A 19,951-nucleotide genomic window follows, 5' to 3' on the forward strand; every position below is an offset into this window, starting at 1 on the left:
CGTTAAAGGATCGAAGCGTTAAAGAAACCGACCCAGACAACACAAGTTCGGCTTAGTTAAGCTCACCATCTGCATGAGGCTCTTTCCGCCCTGTGAGGTGATGACTCGGAGGTCTGGCTTGCGGCTGTTGACCATCTGGGGGCTCGGAGGTGGGGGTGGAGACTTGGCTGGAACTAGTTTCCCCAGACTGTTGCCGTTGGAAACGGTGAGGAGGCCTGGGGAGGCCCTGGCACTGGTGTATCCATTAGCTGCGGGGAGACGGAGGTGTGAATGGACAGAAATCAATAGGAAAATCAAACAGGTGAAAGCAGACGGCGGGGTACAGACGGTGTGCCCCCTCAACGATGGCTTACATAATCCTCCCAAAGGTTTCTTTGTTAAACAGTTTTTCAAAGACGTGCAAACAGAACCAAGGAGTAAAAGCCCTCTAATGTTACAGATTATTGGATATGTTGAGGCAAATGTGCTCTAGTACTAATAAATAAAAGATTGGACATTTTTAATCTAGAAATCCAATATAAAGTAAGTAAATGAAAACGTTTTCCTGGTGCAGGCTTGAAATAAAGAACTAAGGCATGTGCCAGGCTGACTGCATTCCCCGCAGGAAGTGCTGGGAATCCCATGCATTTCTGTTGTTACTGGTGGCTTCCCCTGATCCCTGTGAGATACAATCACAGACGGTGCAGAGGAGGAGAGCAGGAACGAATACTCCCAATACAGACCGGATAACAGAAGGACGATCTGTGGTGAAAAACAACAAATAAGTGGAAGATAGCGCTCAGATATTTTAATACTCACGGACTGGACTTGGACATCCTCCATTTGAATTATTCAGGTCGCCTCCAAGAAGAGCGCCTATTGATAAAAGCTTAAATTAATAGAAATGTTGGGACTTAAGAACAAGAACATCACTTTAAGGTTCGGCAGTGGAAGAAAAGGTAATACATGGAGTTCTCAGTGATTTCTAATGCAACAAAAGCCTCAAAATATGAGAGAACTGCCTTTTGTTCTCACATAACATTTTACCACAGTGGACATTTTAATCTTTTGTACTTTGAAAAAGACCCCAGCTCATGCATACACTGTATACTATATGCACTCTATTTGTTTCTTTGTTTTATCTTAAATATTGACTTATACACAGTTGTTCATTCCCTCCTCAGGTTTCAGCTCCAGCCAGTGCTGCACATGCATTATGTCACCATGCATTTCATTACACAAACTGTATGAGTATATCCAAAAAAAGGACTTTAAATTGAGTATAATCTAAATAAATATTAACTCCAGGTCTCCCCTGCATGCATCAACTAATCAACTAAAATTTAATATAAACGTGAAAAAAAAAAAGTGTAAGTGAAGTGTAGCGAATGTCACACAGAGCAAATTAGTCCAGAGGAGAGCGGCATGCATTTCTCCCCGAGGAATGAAGCAGCTTATTATGCATAATGATATGGAGCTGCATGCTTCCAGTGTCTGCTATAGTCTCTGATTACCTGACAGTGTCGCCTTGCTTGATTTTGTAATTATCTCTGCTATTAACTAATAAAGGCCAACGTTTACTTGTGTTTACAAAGAATTCAAAATGAATCCTATGGGGGTACAAACATGGATAATTTTTTGTCATCTTTCTTTTTTTAAACAACTTCTTTTGTTTTAGATCAAACACACTGAAAAAACATGAGCAACTTAAAAAAGTCATGTTCGTGTAAAAGTAGAAAAATCCCTGCGCTGAAGACTGTTTACTGTCTTTTGCTGGTCTACAGGCCATTCCTCATCTCGCTCACCTGCACTGGCTGGTCGCTGTGGCAACCCAGGAGACACCGTATTTCTCTGAAGAGCCGGTTGCTGTGGCGACAGGAGGTGGGTATCCGTGAGCGATGATGATGTTACATAGGAGGTAGTTACCAGTGCGCTGCCAGGGTTGCTGAACTGCAGTGTGCTTTGATTGGACGCCTGGACGGTGACCGGCATGGAGAACGTCTGAGGCGGAGCTGTTGACTGCTGCGAAATTAAGAAAACGTCACTTTTAGTCCCACTGCGCGACATTACCGCACTACTTCGGTAACAATCAGAACATTACCTAGATTTAGCCTCACGCTACTTTTTTGGAATTAAAAAAAATGTGGTAAAACTGGCAGGTTGTGTACTTTACAGCTTCAACTAACAAACTACACGATCGTTTACAAATATAAAAGCATGTAATGGAAAAAACTGTCTCCAGAGTTTTAGTCATCTCATTTGTAAAAGATCAAATCTAATTTCAAAGAAAAATTAGGCACTGTAATACCTATTTTTTATTATAATACGGTAAAATTAAGACGTATTGTCATGCTCCAAATAGGTGCACATAATATATGAATATGGGTCTACAGGCATTTCCTTATTTCACCATTGTGGAAGAAGCACGACTGAAAACCGTTGCCGTATGACATATTGTGAAGTGGAGAAGTTTTAATATTGAAGGACCCACACTGGCTTGTGTGGGTCCTTCAATGTTATAAAATATTATTTTAAGTTATTGTTTAAGTTATTATTGTAAGTTAAAAAGTAAAGAAAAACAAGTCAAAATATAATTATTAAAGAGTAAAAAAAATGCAAATATAAACCTGTCATTGCTCTCTGTTTGATGAACATCAGAATAACAACCTTTATTTCTTTCACTTTCACAAAAAAGTAGCATTAGAAAATTATAAATAGATAAAATGACATTAAAACCACGATATAAAAGCCAATATACAAGTGTGGGCTTTTAAAAGTCTTTTTAAAACGAGGAACTGATCGTGCTGAGCTAACTTTAAGAGGAAGTTTGTTGGGCTAAAACTGAATGCAGTCCCCCTTTCTATTAACAGTAATCAGTAAAATCTTAATTTGAATTTTGCACTGAATGGGAGGCCAAAGAAATTTTGTGAGGACTGGAGTCATGCATTTGCAGCGCAAAGTGTTTGTGAGTAGTCTTGTACCAAGTGTAGATGCAAAAGTGCTGCATCATTTAAGAATATATACAATGACTTGCAATAATCTAATCAGCAGAAAATCAGAGAGTGGATAAGGTGTTCAGCTGTATTATTCAGAAGTCCTGATCTGACCTTTGTAATATACTAACCCATATAAAGACTGGGCTGAGAGATTTGAAATAACAGTTGAAACTGAGAAGCTTGAAAAAAAAAAATGAGTAGTTTGCTTTGGGTCAGTTATTAGTTGTCCAAAACGGGGAATGACACTATTAGTAAGATGTTCAGTACCAATAACAGTTTGGTTTTAAAAAATTAGAAGTCATCCAGTCCTTAATGGCACCAAGGCAGGAATGCAGGCAAGCTACATGTTTGTGTTTTTCTACTAAATAAGACAAGCGAATGTCAATAATCAGCATTACAGAGGTAAGACAGACACAAACTAAAGAAAATAGGTCCAAGGATTGAGCCCTGTGGGACCCAATATGGCATGAGGGTGCAGTAAACAAGGTAAAACTGTCCACAGTGACTCTAGCTGTACCAAATGTAAAATACAAACTGTAATGTTGCCTGAATCTGTGCTCATTAAAATGTCCTTAAAAACTTTACGTAAAGTGGTTTCTGTACTTTTTTTCTAAGACCAGACTGAAATTATTGCCTTTTATTACCCCTAAGAGCTGCCTACTAACCACTTTTTCAAGAATTTTTGAAAGCAGAGGTCATTTGGAAATAGGAAGGTATTTATGCAGTTATGGTGGGTATTAATCAGTTTTCTTTAACTCTTTACCCCTTGAAAGCTGACTAGGAGTAACCTTTGAAGCTCTTTTCTGAACTGAGTGGTTTCATATCTGAGGGCTTCTTATAGAACGAAATGACTGTGTTTGCATCAGACGTTATAGTGAGAGTGAGCTCTGCCTATACAGCTACCACTGGAAACTATTCTAATGTCATCAAACCACATGTTCATTGATAAATACTGAGCTGTCAAACACATTATTACGGGTACAGGGGAGCTCATCAAATGTCATCTTTATGGGGAGAAAGCGTTAACGATCCATGAGGCTATAACATCAAAACCCTGCCTGAACAGCTTATGAAGCAACATGTGAACTTCCACCTTACACGGTGTTGTATTTATGTCTGACACAAATTTGTTCAAATCCAGTAGAGTAATGGGGGTAAATGCAGTAAGGTGAATGGTGGGTGCCAAGGTAGAGAAAGAAAGGAACAAGTGGCACCCAGTGAAGCCTTAAAGTTTATTTTAAGAACTCTCACAAAGTTTACTACTGATGGTAATAAACAGACGTCTCAGTTTATAGATAGCAGTGTTATGCCACTCTCTCAGTTTTTAGCAGACTACTCAGTGAACACCATCAACTCCCTCATATGAAGCTGGTGGACCTGAAAATATGCAATGACACAAGGTTCCTGAATGATTTACAGTTATTACTGCAACTTTTCATTACCTGTTTTGCTTCCACTGATGCATCTGTGGTCAATTAAAAATCATACAACAATAGCAGCCATGTTGATGCAAGTAATCTTTTGTCATTTAAATAAAAGACATGAAGTGCTATCTGCTTTCTTTTGTCTTCAAAATGCCCTTTGTGTGCAAATTTCCTGGCGTGCAGCTGATACAGTGTACAAATGTTATGATCTTAACTCCGATCTATTGACTATAAATGAACATGGTATTATTGTAAAAAGCACAATTATTTAATTGGAGTCTTTAAGCACAAAATATAGGTGAGTATCATCAGCATACAACAGAAAAATACAGAGAACTGAAGGCATGCATGGCCAGAAAAACCAAAAAGCAGTGGTTTTACAGATGTTGAGTTTTAGCCCTCGCTTGTGAATAATATGAGTTAGACTAACTCATTTACTGCCTTCAAAACAATGACCAAACCCCCCCCAAACAAAAGCTCTTAATAATACCACCATCTCTAACACGAATCAAGCAATCTGCATTTTTTTATAAAGGTCACAGTAAAGTGTAACACAACTCGTTAGAGGAACTTCCTACCAGTAGCAGTTTCCTGTCAGTACTTAAGACAAAGCAGAACAACAACAACAGACAAGTGTTTGACCAATAAGCAGAACAAAGTGCAATATAAAAAAAATGCTGCATGAATTAAGAGAAGACTTAAGTGTGAAGTTTACAAAACTTACTCCGTAGCGTTTGAAGAGAACATCCAGGTCCTCTGTGGTTTTCCGGTATTTGTCATCATTAAGGGGACTTTGGTCGATCGAGTCTTCGCCGTCTGGCTCTGGGCTGTCACAGCCGTTGAAGCCTTTCTTTCTCAAAGTCTGTAAATGTAAAAACTGGGCTTTAGAAGTGAGAAGACATGATACTGCAATCATAGTATGAATCATGAGTTTATCATTTAAAGTGTTTCAGAAAATGTAGGTGGAAGAGAATCAGCTGCCACTGAAAATTATTTGATCACGGTTGTGAAGTCAGAAACACAATTCCCATTAATTATAACTACTTTCTCTATAACACCCCTGAATGAAGGCAGTGACGTGAGACAATGACACTGAGGTGCGCCGGTTACATTGCCTCTGATCACACAAAGATAACACTTCAAATTCTTTCTTCAGAGACTGCATTAAAACAACAGTCACAAAGCCTTTTTCAAGAAGCCCAAGCTTTTAATCTTGTTGGTTTTGTCACATCAAAAACACAAAAGCAAACAGCAAATAAATCAAAATCTGGTGAAATGATGACAATACAGCTAAAAGACCAAAAAAAACCAAATCACTTGTGCAGCATATGGCTACATATTTAACAGATTAAATGGGATATTGCCAGCATTATACAGCTCTTTATGTTTTAAGAGTTGGTGCAACAGTTCAGCCCTGACAGTTTCCATATTATTTAAAATCTAATCAAGGCCTTAGCTTACTCACTTCTGCACAAATGGTGAGGATGCATCGACTAACCTCAATGATATCGGCATTGGTCCGGCTCTCATGCGGCTCATTGTACTCTGTGTATTTGAGCAGGACCTTGTCCATGTCAGTACTGGCATACTGGAACAGCTTGTTCGCATGGTTGAAGATGATCAGGGCAATCTCGCAGTCACACAATACACTCAGCTCGTAGGCTTTCTTCATCAAACCAAACTTTCGCTTTGTGAATGTCACCTGAAAGAAAACAGAAGAAAGGATTTGTAAAAACAGCAGAGGGCAGGGTAAAAAAATCCCAGCGGTTTCTCAGGGTTAAAGCACTATTAACGCTGTAACTCCTATAAAAGACCTTTACACAGGTCTTCTGTGCACCACACGCAAACAGGTCTAGGCCTGCAAAATAAAATGAAATCTTTACAAAGACAAAGTAAGTCTATGACTATTTCAACTGCCTGTAACACAAACACATATTTCACACAGCAGATAGACACATTAGGTAAAAGCACACACAAATAACAGTGTACAAGTGACAACAATAGCAATAACATCATAAATAAAGAGGCATCAATGAAGCATAGTGAGTCAGTTTTCAGCATCGATACTGAAGCATCCTTGTTTTTGTGGCCCTTTATCATCACAATAAATAGCCTTCAGACACTCTGGTTGCTAACAATAAACAGTCAATAATCATTTTTCCCTGATGTATGTGTGTGTATGTGTGTGTGTATATATATATATATATATATATATATATATGAATATGTTTACAAACAGTTTTGATATTTGTTGATATTTTTAGCCTAACATTTATTCACTGCTTCTGCTATAATTAGATGTGGTCTAAGTTGAACTAGAGATGCACACTTTGGCATAAATACTGCAGGTCATAAACTTTTTCCTATATTGTGTTATTTTTTTATTTGTTTCCCAACTGACTGTGAATCAGTCGGTCAGTGTTGAGATGCATAGATTGTGCAACTGAATGCTCAGTCATTTCTGTGCTTCATGGTGACCTGTTTTATATTTAATATCTGTATTTAGAAAGGTCACTAATTCAACTCCAGCACGAGACAAAAAAAAAAAAAAAAAATCCCCTTTTGCATCAGGAAGGGCATCTGGATCAAACTCTGCTAAAAAAGAGATGTGAAGAGATGTGGTGTTTAAATGTGACAAGGGAGCAGGTGAAAGTAGCTTTACCTAACCCGGAGGTAACCTACAGAGCTGAAGTTAAGTACTAATAACTACAGTTCCTCTAGTGGCCCCTTTAGAAAGGCTCCAAAAGCAGGACAATCCCTACAGACGCCTGTTTTAAAACTGTAAAGCTTGTATGTAATTTTTTACATTATATTAACAGATTTTCTTTCTTTTTGGACCCCCCCTCCCATCCTTTTAGATTTTGTTATGACCTAAAGTTAAAGGCGTGGCCATTTTGCCTGACAGGTTTGCCGACGCAGGCAACAGTAGCCGGCAGCTGCAACACCAACAGACAGCAGGAAGTGACAAGCAAGGGGTGGATCAGACTGACATTCTGGATAACTCCGATATTAACCAGAATTAACAAAAACAGCTCTGTTCTTTTTAACATGACCTGAAAACAGCGTCTTAGGCCATAAAGTCATCTCAGAGCAACGGGAAACTAAACCTATTTTCCCATCTTTTTCCAACCAGGAGTCACCCCCCCTGCTGGCCGCTAAAAAGAATCCAGGTTTAAGGCACTTGGGTTTTGCCTTCACATTTCAGATCAGTCCATCGTTTTTACACTCTATGGCTAGCCCTGGCCTTGGCCAATTCCAGCCTCTGAAATTGGCCTCTCCATTGTCACACATTATCTGAAAAGGTTTCAGGGTCTGTTATGTCCACAAAGTCTGGGCTGGAGGGCATGAGAACATCAAACATTTTTGTAGATTAAAGAGAGAAGAAATTAAAAGTACAGAATTCAAATTACAGCTACCGTCCGACCTGGCAGAAACGATCTTCTGAAAAGACAAATCAATGCAGCGATTTTTAAATTTGGTCTTCGAGCAAAATGTCTTGGAGGCATCAGTTGTGGAAAAAATGAGCTTGAAGATTGCCAAAGGAAAAAAAAAAAAAAGCACGTGGAGGCCTGAGAGCATGAGGCAAAATATTCTGTGGTGTGATGAAAACAAAACTGAAGTTTTCAGTTGTCATACAAAGCATTCTGTTTGGCAGGAATCACCTCATCACTCATCCAGCACCATCATTACTGTGAAGTGGAGTGGCAGCCTCATGCAGTGAGAAGAGAAAGGAAGCAAATGGAGCTGAAAAGGCAGATTTTGGGGTACAGCCTGATTTAGTACTTGAGACCTTTCATTGCAGGACTTGAATGTGGACGCCAAACAACATCACAAAGCTGTGTGGGGCCAGCCCAAAATCATGACCTTACTGCCATTTGAAATCTGTGACATCTAGACAGCTATGTTGACCCTGTAAAACTGTCCCAGCGCCTACTAGCAGTAAACAGCTCTAATCATGTTATAATATGCAAGTTTTTGGTTTCTTTTTGTTTCGCATGCTGAACCTTTCTATGACCACACAACGTTCACCACTTTTGGCAATAAAACATGGAGTTTTTTTGTTTAAGATCAGATCAGTCCTCACAAAGTACTGTCCGGAGAACACCATTTTTGGATTAAACAGCTCACAGAATAAAACACTATTATAAAACAGTATTGTATAATACCTAAAACAGATGGATTTCTAAATAAAGCCTCACTGGGCTCTCGTCTTTTGAGTCAACCATTAAAATTAATATTGGCTGTATTTTAGAACACTTCACAAGTGATTTTTCAAAGGAAACAAAAATGGGGTGACCCGGTGCGTTTGCTTTACCTATAATAAAAAAATGTAGTAATCTGCAACCATGTGCACACTTTACTTGTAAGTGAGCTTATCACTGGTTACACTATGTTTTATTAACTCATTGATTAAACTATGTTTGGTTTTTTTTATCTGAACTTTTAAGCAAATTTGGCTGAGATGTCACTTTATGATTACAAGAAAAACTGCCTCAGCTGATGAAAGTCACGTCATGTGATCAAAAGCTCCAGAACAGCTTTTGAAGAGACTTTTAATAAACAAATTTTTCAGAAATTGCTAATTTTTTCCCTTCCTCTTTTCATACAGATCTCCCTTTTTACATGTTTTACATATCATCATACTAACCAAAGCAGGGACAGGCAACAAGCGCCAAATGTCACTGATAAAGTGCACTGAAGCGTACGAAGCAAACACGATGTGTTGCTGAGAAAAAACAAAGGACGCAAGTAAGAAAAGCAGTCACAATTAGAACCATGAGAACTAAGAAAATTGCACATAACTCCTGACCACACGGGTGATTAAAGCTCTTAATTAACTGGCTGACAGCTCTGCTCCATTTATATGGAAAAAAGTGTCCTCCTTCTTAATGGATTTAGCAGAAAAGTAAGCTTTTAATATGACATTTGAATTTGTAGATCAGGCGCAAATCTGACTCATGCAGAGTCAGAGCCAAAAGTAACAAAAACGAGAACCTTATTTTGAAATAACGCCTTAACTCTGGAGGTTAATGCTCAAGCTGGAGCTGTGTGCTTTAAAAATCGGATATGTATCACAGTGTTACATACAGACAAATGCACCGAGGTTCAATCTGCAGTCTCTTCAATGACTCATTTCAGCAGATTAAACGAGCAACCAAATAAATAATTAAGCCTCACCTGCTTGTTCCTTTCATCGGTGATCCTTTGGATCTGAATCTTTTTCCTACCCATGATGCTTTGTTGTGATGAAGACAAATGTTGCAGTCAGTCAAGTGCAGAAGTGCCTCTCGGAAGGTGAGAGAGGAAGTGCAGCCACAAAACACTGAGATGCGGTCATGCACTCGAGGACACGCACAGACACATTTCTCTGTCCAGTGTGGCGAGGCAACGTGGTCGACTCCTTCAACGAGCGGGTGCTGCGGAGACGCTTGAGGTTGAGATGGTTCTCAGTTCGTCATTTGTTCAACGGGGACTAAAGTGACAAACTTACCCCCCAGCTGCTGTGGTGAGGATGACGACACTCCTCTCCTGTGAAAAGTAAAGAGACAAAGACGTTACTGGAAGGTTCTTTATGTATGACACAAACAGAGGAAAGGAAAACAATGGATATCTAATGGTGGGAATCATGCAATCAGAAATCAGTAAGTTATCATTCACTTGTGTGAAAAAAATAATGACTAACCCCACTTGTTCAACTGTAATTAACCTGAAAACAACTGAGGAAACAATGCTGTCTGATTATGAGGCCAGGGGGCACCAAGCGACACACGACACCACCGCGATGGGTTAAATTCATCGGCTGCCATTGTCTCAATCTCTTCAGGCAAAGCATTAAAAATATGAAAAGGCGTTCAAGCTCAGAAAATGTTCCCAGAGATTGAATTTGATGATGAGATTTGGATTTTTTGTCATCCTTAGTGTTAAGTAACAGCTAACAGATCAGGTCTAAGATAGGCCAGATGTTTTGTGTTTTGTTTACACTCACTTCAGCAGGTCAAAATGAGAAAGGGATTTATTTTAGTCATTGCAATCAAAATTTGTGAATATAAGCAAGCACTAAAGCAAAAAATATGTCCATCCCCCAGTTCCAAAGCAGAAAGAGCTCATTTGTAAATCATTTAAACTTCATATTTAATCAATGACATATTAAACGTGTTAGTACTATCTTAAAGGTTACAAATTTCACGCTGTTATGTTGAAGGCAAAATTGTGCTACATATAGGCTTTGCTCTATTTTTGGTTCTTTATAATTCAACTAATGTTTTCTATGGTCTGAATTAACGCGAGCCAGTTTGGCAATCACATTATTTTGCTAATATAGGCAAGGTCCTCCCTGAAAAATGATGCTCTCTGCAGCAGTTCAAGTGTTCAAGTTACCCATGCAATATGCACTAAAACCTCCAGCCACAATGGATGCCGGCTTTTGAGCTGTGCGCTGATCAATAATAAGCTGGATGGTCCTTCTTCCCTTGGACCTGGAGGCAGAGCTCACGATTTCCCCCAAAAAATAAATAAATAAAATTTTGACTGATTAGACCAAATCACAGATTTTCTACTTCCAAAGAGTTAACCCAAGTCACACAGCCTATAGACTGATTAGTGACCCCTTGGTGACCTCTAGTTATTAGGGCCAAAAAATGATTATTCCTCAACCAGTTAGAGAGTGTTGCTGGCAGCCTCATTGTGAAATTGGTTGCAAAGAGGTATATAGTGTTGCACCAAAAACTTCCTTTTGGTTGCTTTGGTCAATAGCACGTTGCCATGGTCACCCTTAGTTTGCAAACTTGTCCAAAAACATTTGTTAACTACTCACGGAGCGGTAGTGAAACTTGAAAAACAGCAGCGCAAGCCCAAAATGATAAGCATTAGCCTTCAAAATAAAAGCTGACGAGTAAGCATTTCCCACGCAAACTACAGGTGATCAAAGCATTTGCAAGGAGGTTTTTGGTGCAGCACTGTATACCTCTTTGCAACCAATTCAACATTATGACTACCAGCAGCCTGCAAATGGCTTTTAATTTCCACTGAAACCACTGAAAGCCCCAAAATCCATGAAGTTATTACTGTTACATTTATCAAAAGGTCACCCGTAGTGACTCGTGGTTTATAAGTGCATAACAAAACAGAACACTAAGGAACCTGTGGTTAATATTTTAAAATCTATTAAACTGTGGTTAATAGAATAAATTCATTCATTCTTAAAACAAATTTAATGCAGTCCTCCAAAGGACTAAAAACGTAAACGTGACGTCAGTCAAGATAATTGTCAGTATGATTTTCTCCAGGATTCAGCCCTTCAGGGTTACTCAGTGACACCGTGGAAATAATCAAAGTAATTTTAGTTTGAAGAGCAGGCCTTTGGGCTTATTATCGGCTAATGAAGACATTTACTGGATGGTTTACAAGCCTCTGAAAACTTTATTTTAGTTTTTCTTTCACACACACGTTTAAAAACACATTTTTGGCAGAAATCCTTAACAACTCCACTGTAGCTCTAATCTGCTACTTGGGAAAAACATAGATTTGAGAATGAAGTGACTTGGCACTTTGTGATTGTACCTGGGACACCCGGGGTAATGAGCTTTGTTAAAGGGTCGATCTTATAACAGCTGCAGTACTTACAAATATTTAACTGCTTATGTATTTACAAATACATAAGCAGTTGGCCACTTTTACTTTGCATGATAATGAGTTAAAAGTCATTAAGAGTCACATACTGCACAGGTGCACTTATCCTATCTGCAGCGAGAGCTTTTAATTAATCTATATTACATTCGGGATGCACAATTAATCATTCATTAATCACAGTTTTAGCAAGAACATTTCATTAAACTCAGTCAGGTGCAATGCTGATGCTTTGCATTTATGGGAGCTGCCTGGTGTGGTACATTAAATCAAGCGCTACCCTGAGCTGAAAGGAAAATTTGTTTTGTCTATTAATTAGTGGAAGGACAGAAAATCCTGGTATTTCAGAAAGTGCTGCTTTTCTTTGTGATCTTACTGACAACAACAGACAGTCAATGGACCGAGTTCCAGCAATCTCTGTTATTTTAAAATCTATGTTTTTATGTAATAAAAAATATGTTAAACAGATTTCATCACACCTGTGAAATGGACCCCGAAACTAAGCTGTTCTAATCTCCTTACTGGCCTGAAAATTCACAGCAAAACTACTTTTCTTTCCTCAACCAATTTTATCTTCAGCTCACATTTTACTAAACACATTACCTAAACCCCATTCTCTTTCCTACATGTGGGCTCGGCTCTGTGGCAATTGTGTTAAGTTTTCCCTCCAGTCTTGACCCTCCGCATCCGAGCTTTCCTGTGGGACTGTTGTTAGGCCAGACGGAAAAAATGAAAACGCCACTGGAGTGCACATGGGGCTTCCCAAAAAAAATAACCCACATTTTAACAAATGTCCAGACTGAGAATTAACTGGTGAAAACTCAAACCAGAGCTGCACCTATGAATTCATACAAGACGTCCTGATCGTGTAAATAATTAAACTGGTCTTTTTTTTACTTTGTTCGGTCAACTTTGAATTTCTTCTACCGCCACCTGAACCCACAGCAGCTGCTATCATTTCTTTTCCTCAATTTATCCATTATGACTTTTCTGCTCGCCAGCCAACCAATTTTCTCTGGAGATGAAAATAATAATCTCACTGAGCGGGTCAGGTGTGGCCATACAGTGTATTTTCACTATCACTTACATTCATTTAGTCACAGCGGGCTGTGACGTGCCCCCGTACCCGTGTCAGCTCGCATAAAAACGATTCCAATCACTTTTAAATTCTGGCTTATACGGAAGTGTAAGTGTTTTTTTGTTACTCGATATAATGCAGATTCCTCATAGATAAAGATATCAGAAACAGCATCCTTGGTTTTAACACACTCTCAGCTACAAAATTTTAGATGTTTGACTTTTGTGCTTTGTTTTCACTTGATGATCATCTTGTTTGCGCTCGCTTTTTACTTTTGCTTTCACTCACTGGTTAGGTTTAGACAGCAAAAACTATGTTGTCCGGTTGTGTTACAGATTGTGGTCTGAGTTAAAATACAACCCCCTTCACAACACTAGCATTACCAACTGAATAATGATGGTTTGTTTAAGTGTATCGCTCAATAGATTCTATGGTTCGTTATGCACCAATACTAAAAAAGACCCGTAGTGACAAAAAAAAAGTAATTATTTGATGCAATGGAAATGATAACAGCAACTTACAGCAATATATGGAAAATCCACATATAAAAACAGGAAATTAACACTTCTATAACAATCAAACCAATGTGACACATCAGCCTCCAATGTGACATCTTCATATCATCATGCTTTGCGTGACCATCTGAGCTTTTAAAGTCTTTTACAGCAACACCAAAAATCTGCAGCTTTGTGAAGCTGGGAAAACACAGAGTAATTACCAATCAATTAATGGGCTGATTGATTAAGCTGCTAATGAGCTAAATCTTTCCAAGTACCTTATGTGTATAAACAGCAGTAGTGGCTGCCATATCGACACACAGGTTCATCTTATTAGCTGTGAATCCGTTCATGAGTGTACCTACTAGTCTTTAATAGCGTCAGCATCATCATCGTTGTCAAGTCATAAAAAGTGCTCAAAATGTCATGTTTTTGCACGAGTCCTCTGCTCACAAAGCCTGCAGTAATAATAATATTACTATTACTGCTAATATTGGTGTCCTTTATTAAACAACCTTTTATGAAGGACCTTTTTAAATACAGGCTAACTAATCCAATAACCCTCGAGCCCAAAAAGCTACTTGACACATACAGATGCATGAGCATTAGGTGCTTTGAGTTGTGCTTAGACCGAGCTTTCCGTATATTAAATCTATATCCACAGCAGTGTTAATGGATCACTCAGCAGCTCTAACAATTACCACAACACGACATGTAGAAATATCCCACAGCTAGAGGGGAAAATGATTTTAAAAAATGCTCTTCCCTACTGACTCTGCTAACTTTGGCACTGTCAGGCTACAATATTATCTTTGATTAGTCGTGAATTGACCATAACGGGGCGACGCTGCAAGGCTTCTGTCTAGCCTTCCTCTCCCCGACTGCCCTCTGCATGGCTGCCCCCTCATTATTGTAATTGACACGTTCATCCCTCCTCTTCCCCCTTAAGGCGCGATGGCTCAATTAGGAGGTGGCCGGAGGACTGATTGGACACTGAGATAACGAGATCACCGCTGGGCTAAAACTGAGCCCTGCAGCCAGTCGAACCAATCTCGCTCAGACGCAGGAAGCCAATCAGCCAGAAAAGGCGCAAGTCGATCTAAAAGACACTATTTAAAAAGTCTGTGACAGTGGCAAATGAATGACTTTCAGCTGGACCAGGTGTGCCTCATCATCGTAGGAGGAAAGGCATTTGATCACTCTGGTTAGGAAAAAGAAAAAGAGCCACACATATGTTATTCGAATCATGCAAGTGATGCTTATGCAACCCTTGAATAGTCTCCTAATGAAGGGTGGCGCAATCAAGCTCAGGGTAGGCATCTGCCTGTTTTGGAGTAGTGTAATTAGTGACAGTGACCTTTAGCGGATTACGCACTGCCCAATGAAATGTGCCAAACCCCTAAGATAAATGGTCGGAGCCTCAAACGTGACTAGCAATGGGGTTTGCCCGGCTCCCAGACAAGGATTCAGTACTTGATGGCCTTAATGGCTCAATCTCCCACAACCAAAAGGTGGATAGAATTGATTTACACTCACAGTTTGTGACTTTGCATCCACCTGACAACATAAGGCAACAACACATTGATTATTAAGGTGCTGCATAGAAAATCTCAGGCAATGGAGAAAAATCTCTTTGTAATTTCTAAAGTAGCATCTTTAGGTTTCATATAGGACCAAGAAAAAAAGCACCATTTAGGGAGCTGAATTCAGGGAGTGTTTCGCATATCTGTCTCCATTTTTTCGTAACTCAACTCCTCAATTAACCACCTAATTGCTTTAGGGCTCCAAGCTTTCCAATTTAAATAAAGCTGTTTTTTTTAACGAGATTTAACTAGACACTGTCATTTTAAAAGCAAAAAAATATTACTAAGGACTCGCATATGTTGCCAGTTTAAACCCTTGTGCATTAGGACAGTGTTACACTGTGTCTTCCTATTAAATGAACTTTACCAAACAAGTCAATGTCTGACCTTCCAAAACCTTCCAACTAATATTACTGTTTAAGAGCAAAAAGCATTAGACATGTAAGTAATAAAGTCGTAAGAAGATATAAAGAAATGTCATTACTCTAGCAAATTATGCTTCTAAAGCAAAAACATCCAAATTTCTTAGACCTGCCTCAAGCCTTAATAAATTCAATGTGATGAGGTGTTATTTGAGTGGAAAATTATTGCAATTTTAATGAGCTTTCAGTTCAAGGCACACTAAACACAAAGGGAAACAAATTAAAACTATCCTTACATGGATGGACTATTTCAGCCAGGTCAGAAGGACAAAACTTGCATGCAATCACTGTGTATTATTATTAAAACTGGAAAATTCCTAGATTTGGATGGATATTGCCTAATTTTATGTGCCACCATTGCCTGTTTGTTTGGTCACATCTTTACCACATCTAGGAGACAAAAGCTTACATTCTGACAGCCCAAAGGGTGCTCATAACCTAAGAGCACGATGCTATCTTAATGATTTGTTGTTGTGAAGAAACTATTTCATTCCGTTCAACTTGGCAGCCATTACCAGCTTTGTTAGCTTAAATCCTAACCCCGAGGTGGCAACACGCTTCTATATCAATGTTGTTTTCCTCATTTTAATCAGATATTTCACTTGAAGATAGCAAAGTTTTTGGCCTGCCAGCATGTTGATCCTGCTGCCAGGCCAGCAGAGGACCAGGACTGGGAAGCATTTGCAATCCAAATAATAAGGTGACATTTTGAAACATTTAAACATGAGGATTTTGTGCTCAATCCACAGCATACAGTACACATCACGATAAACGAGAAATTATGTGTAAAATCTGTGCTGATGGTCAGTGGGGCTGCACTACCGAGGGATGTTGATATGAATCCATCTGCAGGGACGCCTCACAGCGGTGGATCACCCTGTCAAAGTGGCCTACTTATAGCCCAGCAGCACTGGCATCTACCATAGGAGGGCACAGAAAAATCATGGCTGCACGGGCCAGCCTCTCTGCTAAACCACATCAGAGCCCCAATTTCACTGGAATTACGTTTAAGTATTAATAAACAACGCAACAAAAAAGACCACACAAATATGGACATTGTAGTGTGACCACTGATTGTTAGCGCTTTTAAATATTATGTGCATTGTTCTGCACACACGTAAACCAGTGCAGGAAAGTGAAATATATTTTCCCTCGGGCTCCTGTGAAGAGCTAAAAAATAATTTAAAAAATAATAATAAAAAAAATGCAGCAGCAGGGTGAACAGCTTTGAACAATAGCTCTCCTTTATGTGCACTTGGACTGTTTTCTCCTTAATGGCGTTAAACTAATAACCGTGTGAGATCTGGTATGTGAAGACCACATTAGGTTAAAGTGGATTTTTTTCCCCCTTTTTTGTTAACAAAGTGGGTGCAGGAGTCCAAACTGTCTAACCATGATGACAGATGGGAGTCTGGATACTGAGGAGGCCCACTGACGGCAGACAGGTACCCTACAGGATCTAATCTGACATGTTGGAGGCAAAACCTAGTGTCAGATCCTCGGTTCGTGCTTTTTAAAAGCCTAACGCAGCCGTTTAGGACACCATAACTACCGGAGCCAACATGGAAAGCAAAGGACGAGCTAACGTTGCTCTACACAGGCCATTTCACAATTTTCTAGTTACGAGTCCGACCGACAGCCATTACCTTCCTCACTCTCTCCATATAACTCGGCAGGGCGAGCTGGAGTACGCACTACTTTTAATCATATCACGGATATTTCATGTTCACGTGAAGACTGGGTATCTGTGTGATATAACACAGTAGTCTCGCTTATTACTTTTTTGTATTTAAATAATAAAGCAAGCAGGTCTGCACCCGTGTGAAGGAAAAAAGACGCAGGAAGGAAATGTATCACTCCACTTACCCTGAAATATTGCTGATAAACACCGAAAATAGGCCTGCCACTACCGGCTCCAGAGGTGACCCGTGTTAATTAAGAAACATTAATTATGAGCGCTGAAGCGAAGTCTCTATTTACATGAATCCGCGGCATTTTATTCCCTTTAATGTTGATGTAACTATACTATCCACCCAGGCGACACAGCGTACCCAGTGTACGATCGACGTCATTGACATTAGCACGTGATCGACGTGACGCTCGTCCAATTGGGAGCTGACGTGCAAACTTCTCGTCCAATCGCAGACGAGTGGGTCGGTCTGCGGGAGAGGACATGACGGAGGTGACGGCCATGTTCTGCAATAGTGTTGGTATCCCTCCGCCTCAGTATTTACCTTTTGCATGATTTTGCATGTGGGGAAAATGTCACTGTAGCCCCACTGTGCCCTGCCTGCTTTCCATAAGAGAGCCCGCTAGCCCATTTGTTTTTCACGTCTGCAATCAACACAGCCCTGTTAGCGGCGAATAACCGCCTGCTGCGGCATGTGAAGGCTGTCAAAGTGGGAAATGTTGAATGTTGTGAGGCAATTACCGCTTAAATTGTTTTCACCTCAAGTGCTTCTTTTCTAACGGTATACCAGACGCTATGATATCAGACTGGTGAAATGTCCACGTATTGTTTAAGAGTAAATAAAGGGACACGTGGTGAAATCGGTGAGATATATGTGACAATAATATATGTGACATATGTGACATATGTGACAATAAAAGTGATTTGATTTGATTTGATATATACATATATAAAACAGACCACTTCATAAGGTACACCTGTTCAACTGATTCTTAACACAGATATCTAATTGGGCAGTTACGTGGCAGCAAATGAGTGCATTTAAACATGTACACATGGTCAAGACGACCTGGTGAAGCTGAAATTGAATCACAATGGTGAAGAAATGTGATTTAAGTGACTTTTTTCAATGTGGGGTGGCTGTTGGTGCTAGATGGGCTGTTCTGATTATTTCAAAAGCTGATGAAATGCTGGAATACTACATCCTGATTTTACAGAGAATGATCAGAAAACATAAAACAGGCTACAATCTGCGCTGCAATTCACAGTTAGACAATTTTCTGTTGCAACATTCAGACAGTAGGTTCAGAATTTGCTATGAAAGTATGAAATCATTCTACCTGTTCAGGCAGCTGATTATCACATTAAGCATCATTTATACACCACAGCGTGAGTAATGTGGCTGACTGTCAGTCCATTGCCACAATGTACCCATCTTCTGATAGCTGCTTCTAGTAAGATAACACACTATGTCACAAAACTCAGATCATCTCAAAGTGGCGTCTTGAACATGAAAATGAGTTCACAGTACTCAAATGGTCTCCACAGTCATAATATGCTGCTGGGATGTGGTGGAACGGGAGATGCACATCATGGATATGCAGCCAACAAATCTGCAGCAGCTGTGTGAGGCTATCACATCATTGTGGACCAGAATCTCTGAGGAGTGTTTCCAGCACCTTGTTGAATCCATGTGTGCCTAATAAAGTGTCCAGTGAGTGTATAGACTACATATTATAGCCCAGCACACATGCACTAGTGCATATATTTATAATGTGTAAGAAGTGTACACATAATAAATTATCCATTGGAAAGAAAAGGACTTCTGTGTGCAGAGTAATTTCTGGTGTACAGTATTACAGGGCAAAGCTGACACGTTAGCGGGCCGAGGGGCCTCATCACCTTTGAGTACCTATGTCAGTCCCCCAGCCAATCTCCACACTTCTTCACAACATAAGCATGGCATTGAATGTTTTCATACTGAGTTCTAACAAAAGACAGTATAAGATGTGGACATAGCCACTGTGATTCACCTGTTGGTTTGTGAAGTCCAGTTATTAAGCCTCCACAGTGGATCTGAAAAGTCATTGGCTAATGACTTGTGATTGACAAGGCATTAGCCAGTGGGCATATCCTGGATAATCCCCTATAATTTACAAAATGGACTTCATGTTTTATTCAAAATGATTCAAAACTGACTGCGTTCTGTGTTACTGAGATCACAGAGGAAGGGAACTAAGAGGACCTCTGCATAAGTATTTTTGCAACCGCAAGTGTCGCCCCCTGGGAGCAACTTAAAAGAATGCAGGTCTAAGGCACTTCAGCATTGGTTTTATTTTCAGAGCCAGGAGTCATACATCTTTTATACTGTCACAGGGCCCCTCAATAATACTCAGCGCTCTTGCTATTTCAGTTCTTTAGAGATGCATATTTCTGAATTAAATGTCAGTTAATCAAATTACCACAAAGTCATTGCTAAGCAATGCAAGCCTCCTGGGCTCCCTGCGCAGCAGCTGTCCACTTTCCATTTAAAGCCCTGAATACTTATTAGAGCATTCTTTGCACTGCAAAGGACTCTCGCATTCCCTGCACAGATACTATATGGTCTACAGACCTTTGAATGTATACACGTTGCTTGAATTTTGCTTATATTTTT

General features: G+C 39.7%; 1 protein-coding gene across 5 annotated transcripts in view; it reads right to left on the reverse strand.

Annotated features, from left to right (window-relative positions):
• Window positions 1–17,662, reverse strand: part of LOC146609601 (myocyte-specific enhancer factor 2D homolog) — a 31,365-nt gene extending 13,703 nt beyond the window's left edge. For 4 of the 5 annotated variants that reach the window (XM_085346827.1, XM_085346824.1, XM_085346826.1 and 1 more), the window contains exons 1-7: window positions 17,472–17,662; window positions 9,578–9,928; window positions 5,898–6,101; window positions 5,124–5,261; window positions 1,785–2,001; window positions 799–855; window positions 67–248 (exon numbers count right to left, since the gene is read on the reverse strand). In XM_085346827.1, the coding sequence (XP_085202953.1) occupies window positions 67–248; window positions 799–855; window positions 1,785–2,001; window positions 5,124–5,261; window positions 5,898–6,101; window positions 9,578–9,631 (852 nt within the window). In that variant the 5' untranslated portion in view covers window positions 9,632–9,928; window positions 17,472–17,662. The remainder of the gene's footprint in view (window positions 1–66; window positions 249–798; window positions 856–1,784; window positions 2,002–5,123; window positions 5,262–5,897; window positions 6,102–9,577; window positions 9,929–17,471) is intronic. The other variant, XM_085346823.1, reaches the window with a different exon arrangement.
• Window positions 17,663–19,951: the final 2,289 nt, after the last annotated feature.

Source organism: Diplotaxodon limnothrissa, linkage group LG22 (assembly GCF_057381915.1).
Source record: "Diplotaxodon limnothrissa isolate DT_005_m linkage group LG22, D_limnothrissa_male_GT1.1, whole genome shotgun sequence".
Taxonomy (NCBI): domain Eukaryota; kingdom Metazoa; phylum Chordata; class Actinopteri; order Cichliformes; family Cichlidae; genus Diplotaxodon; species Diplotaxodon limnothrissa.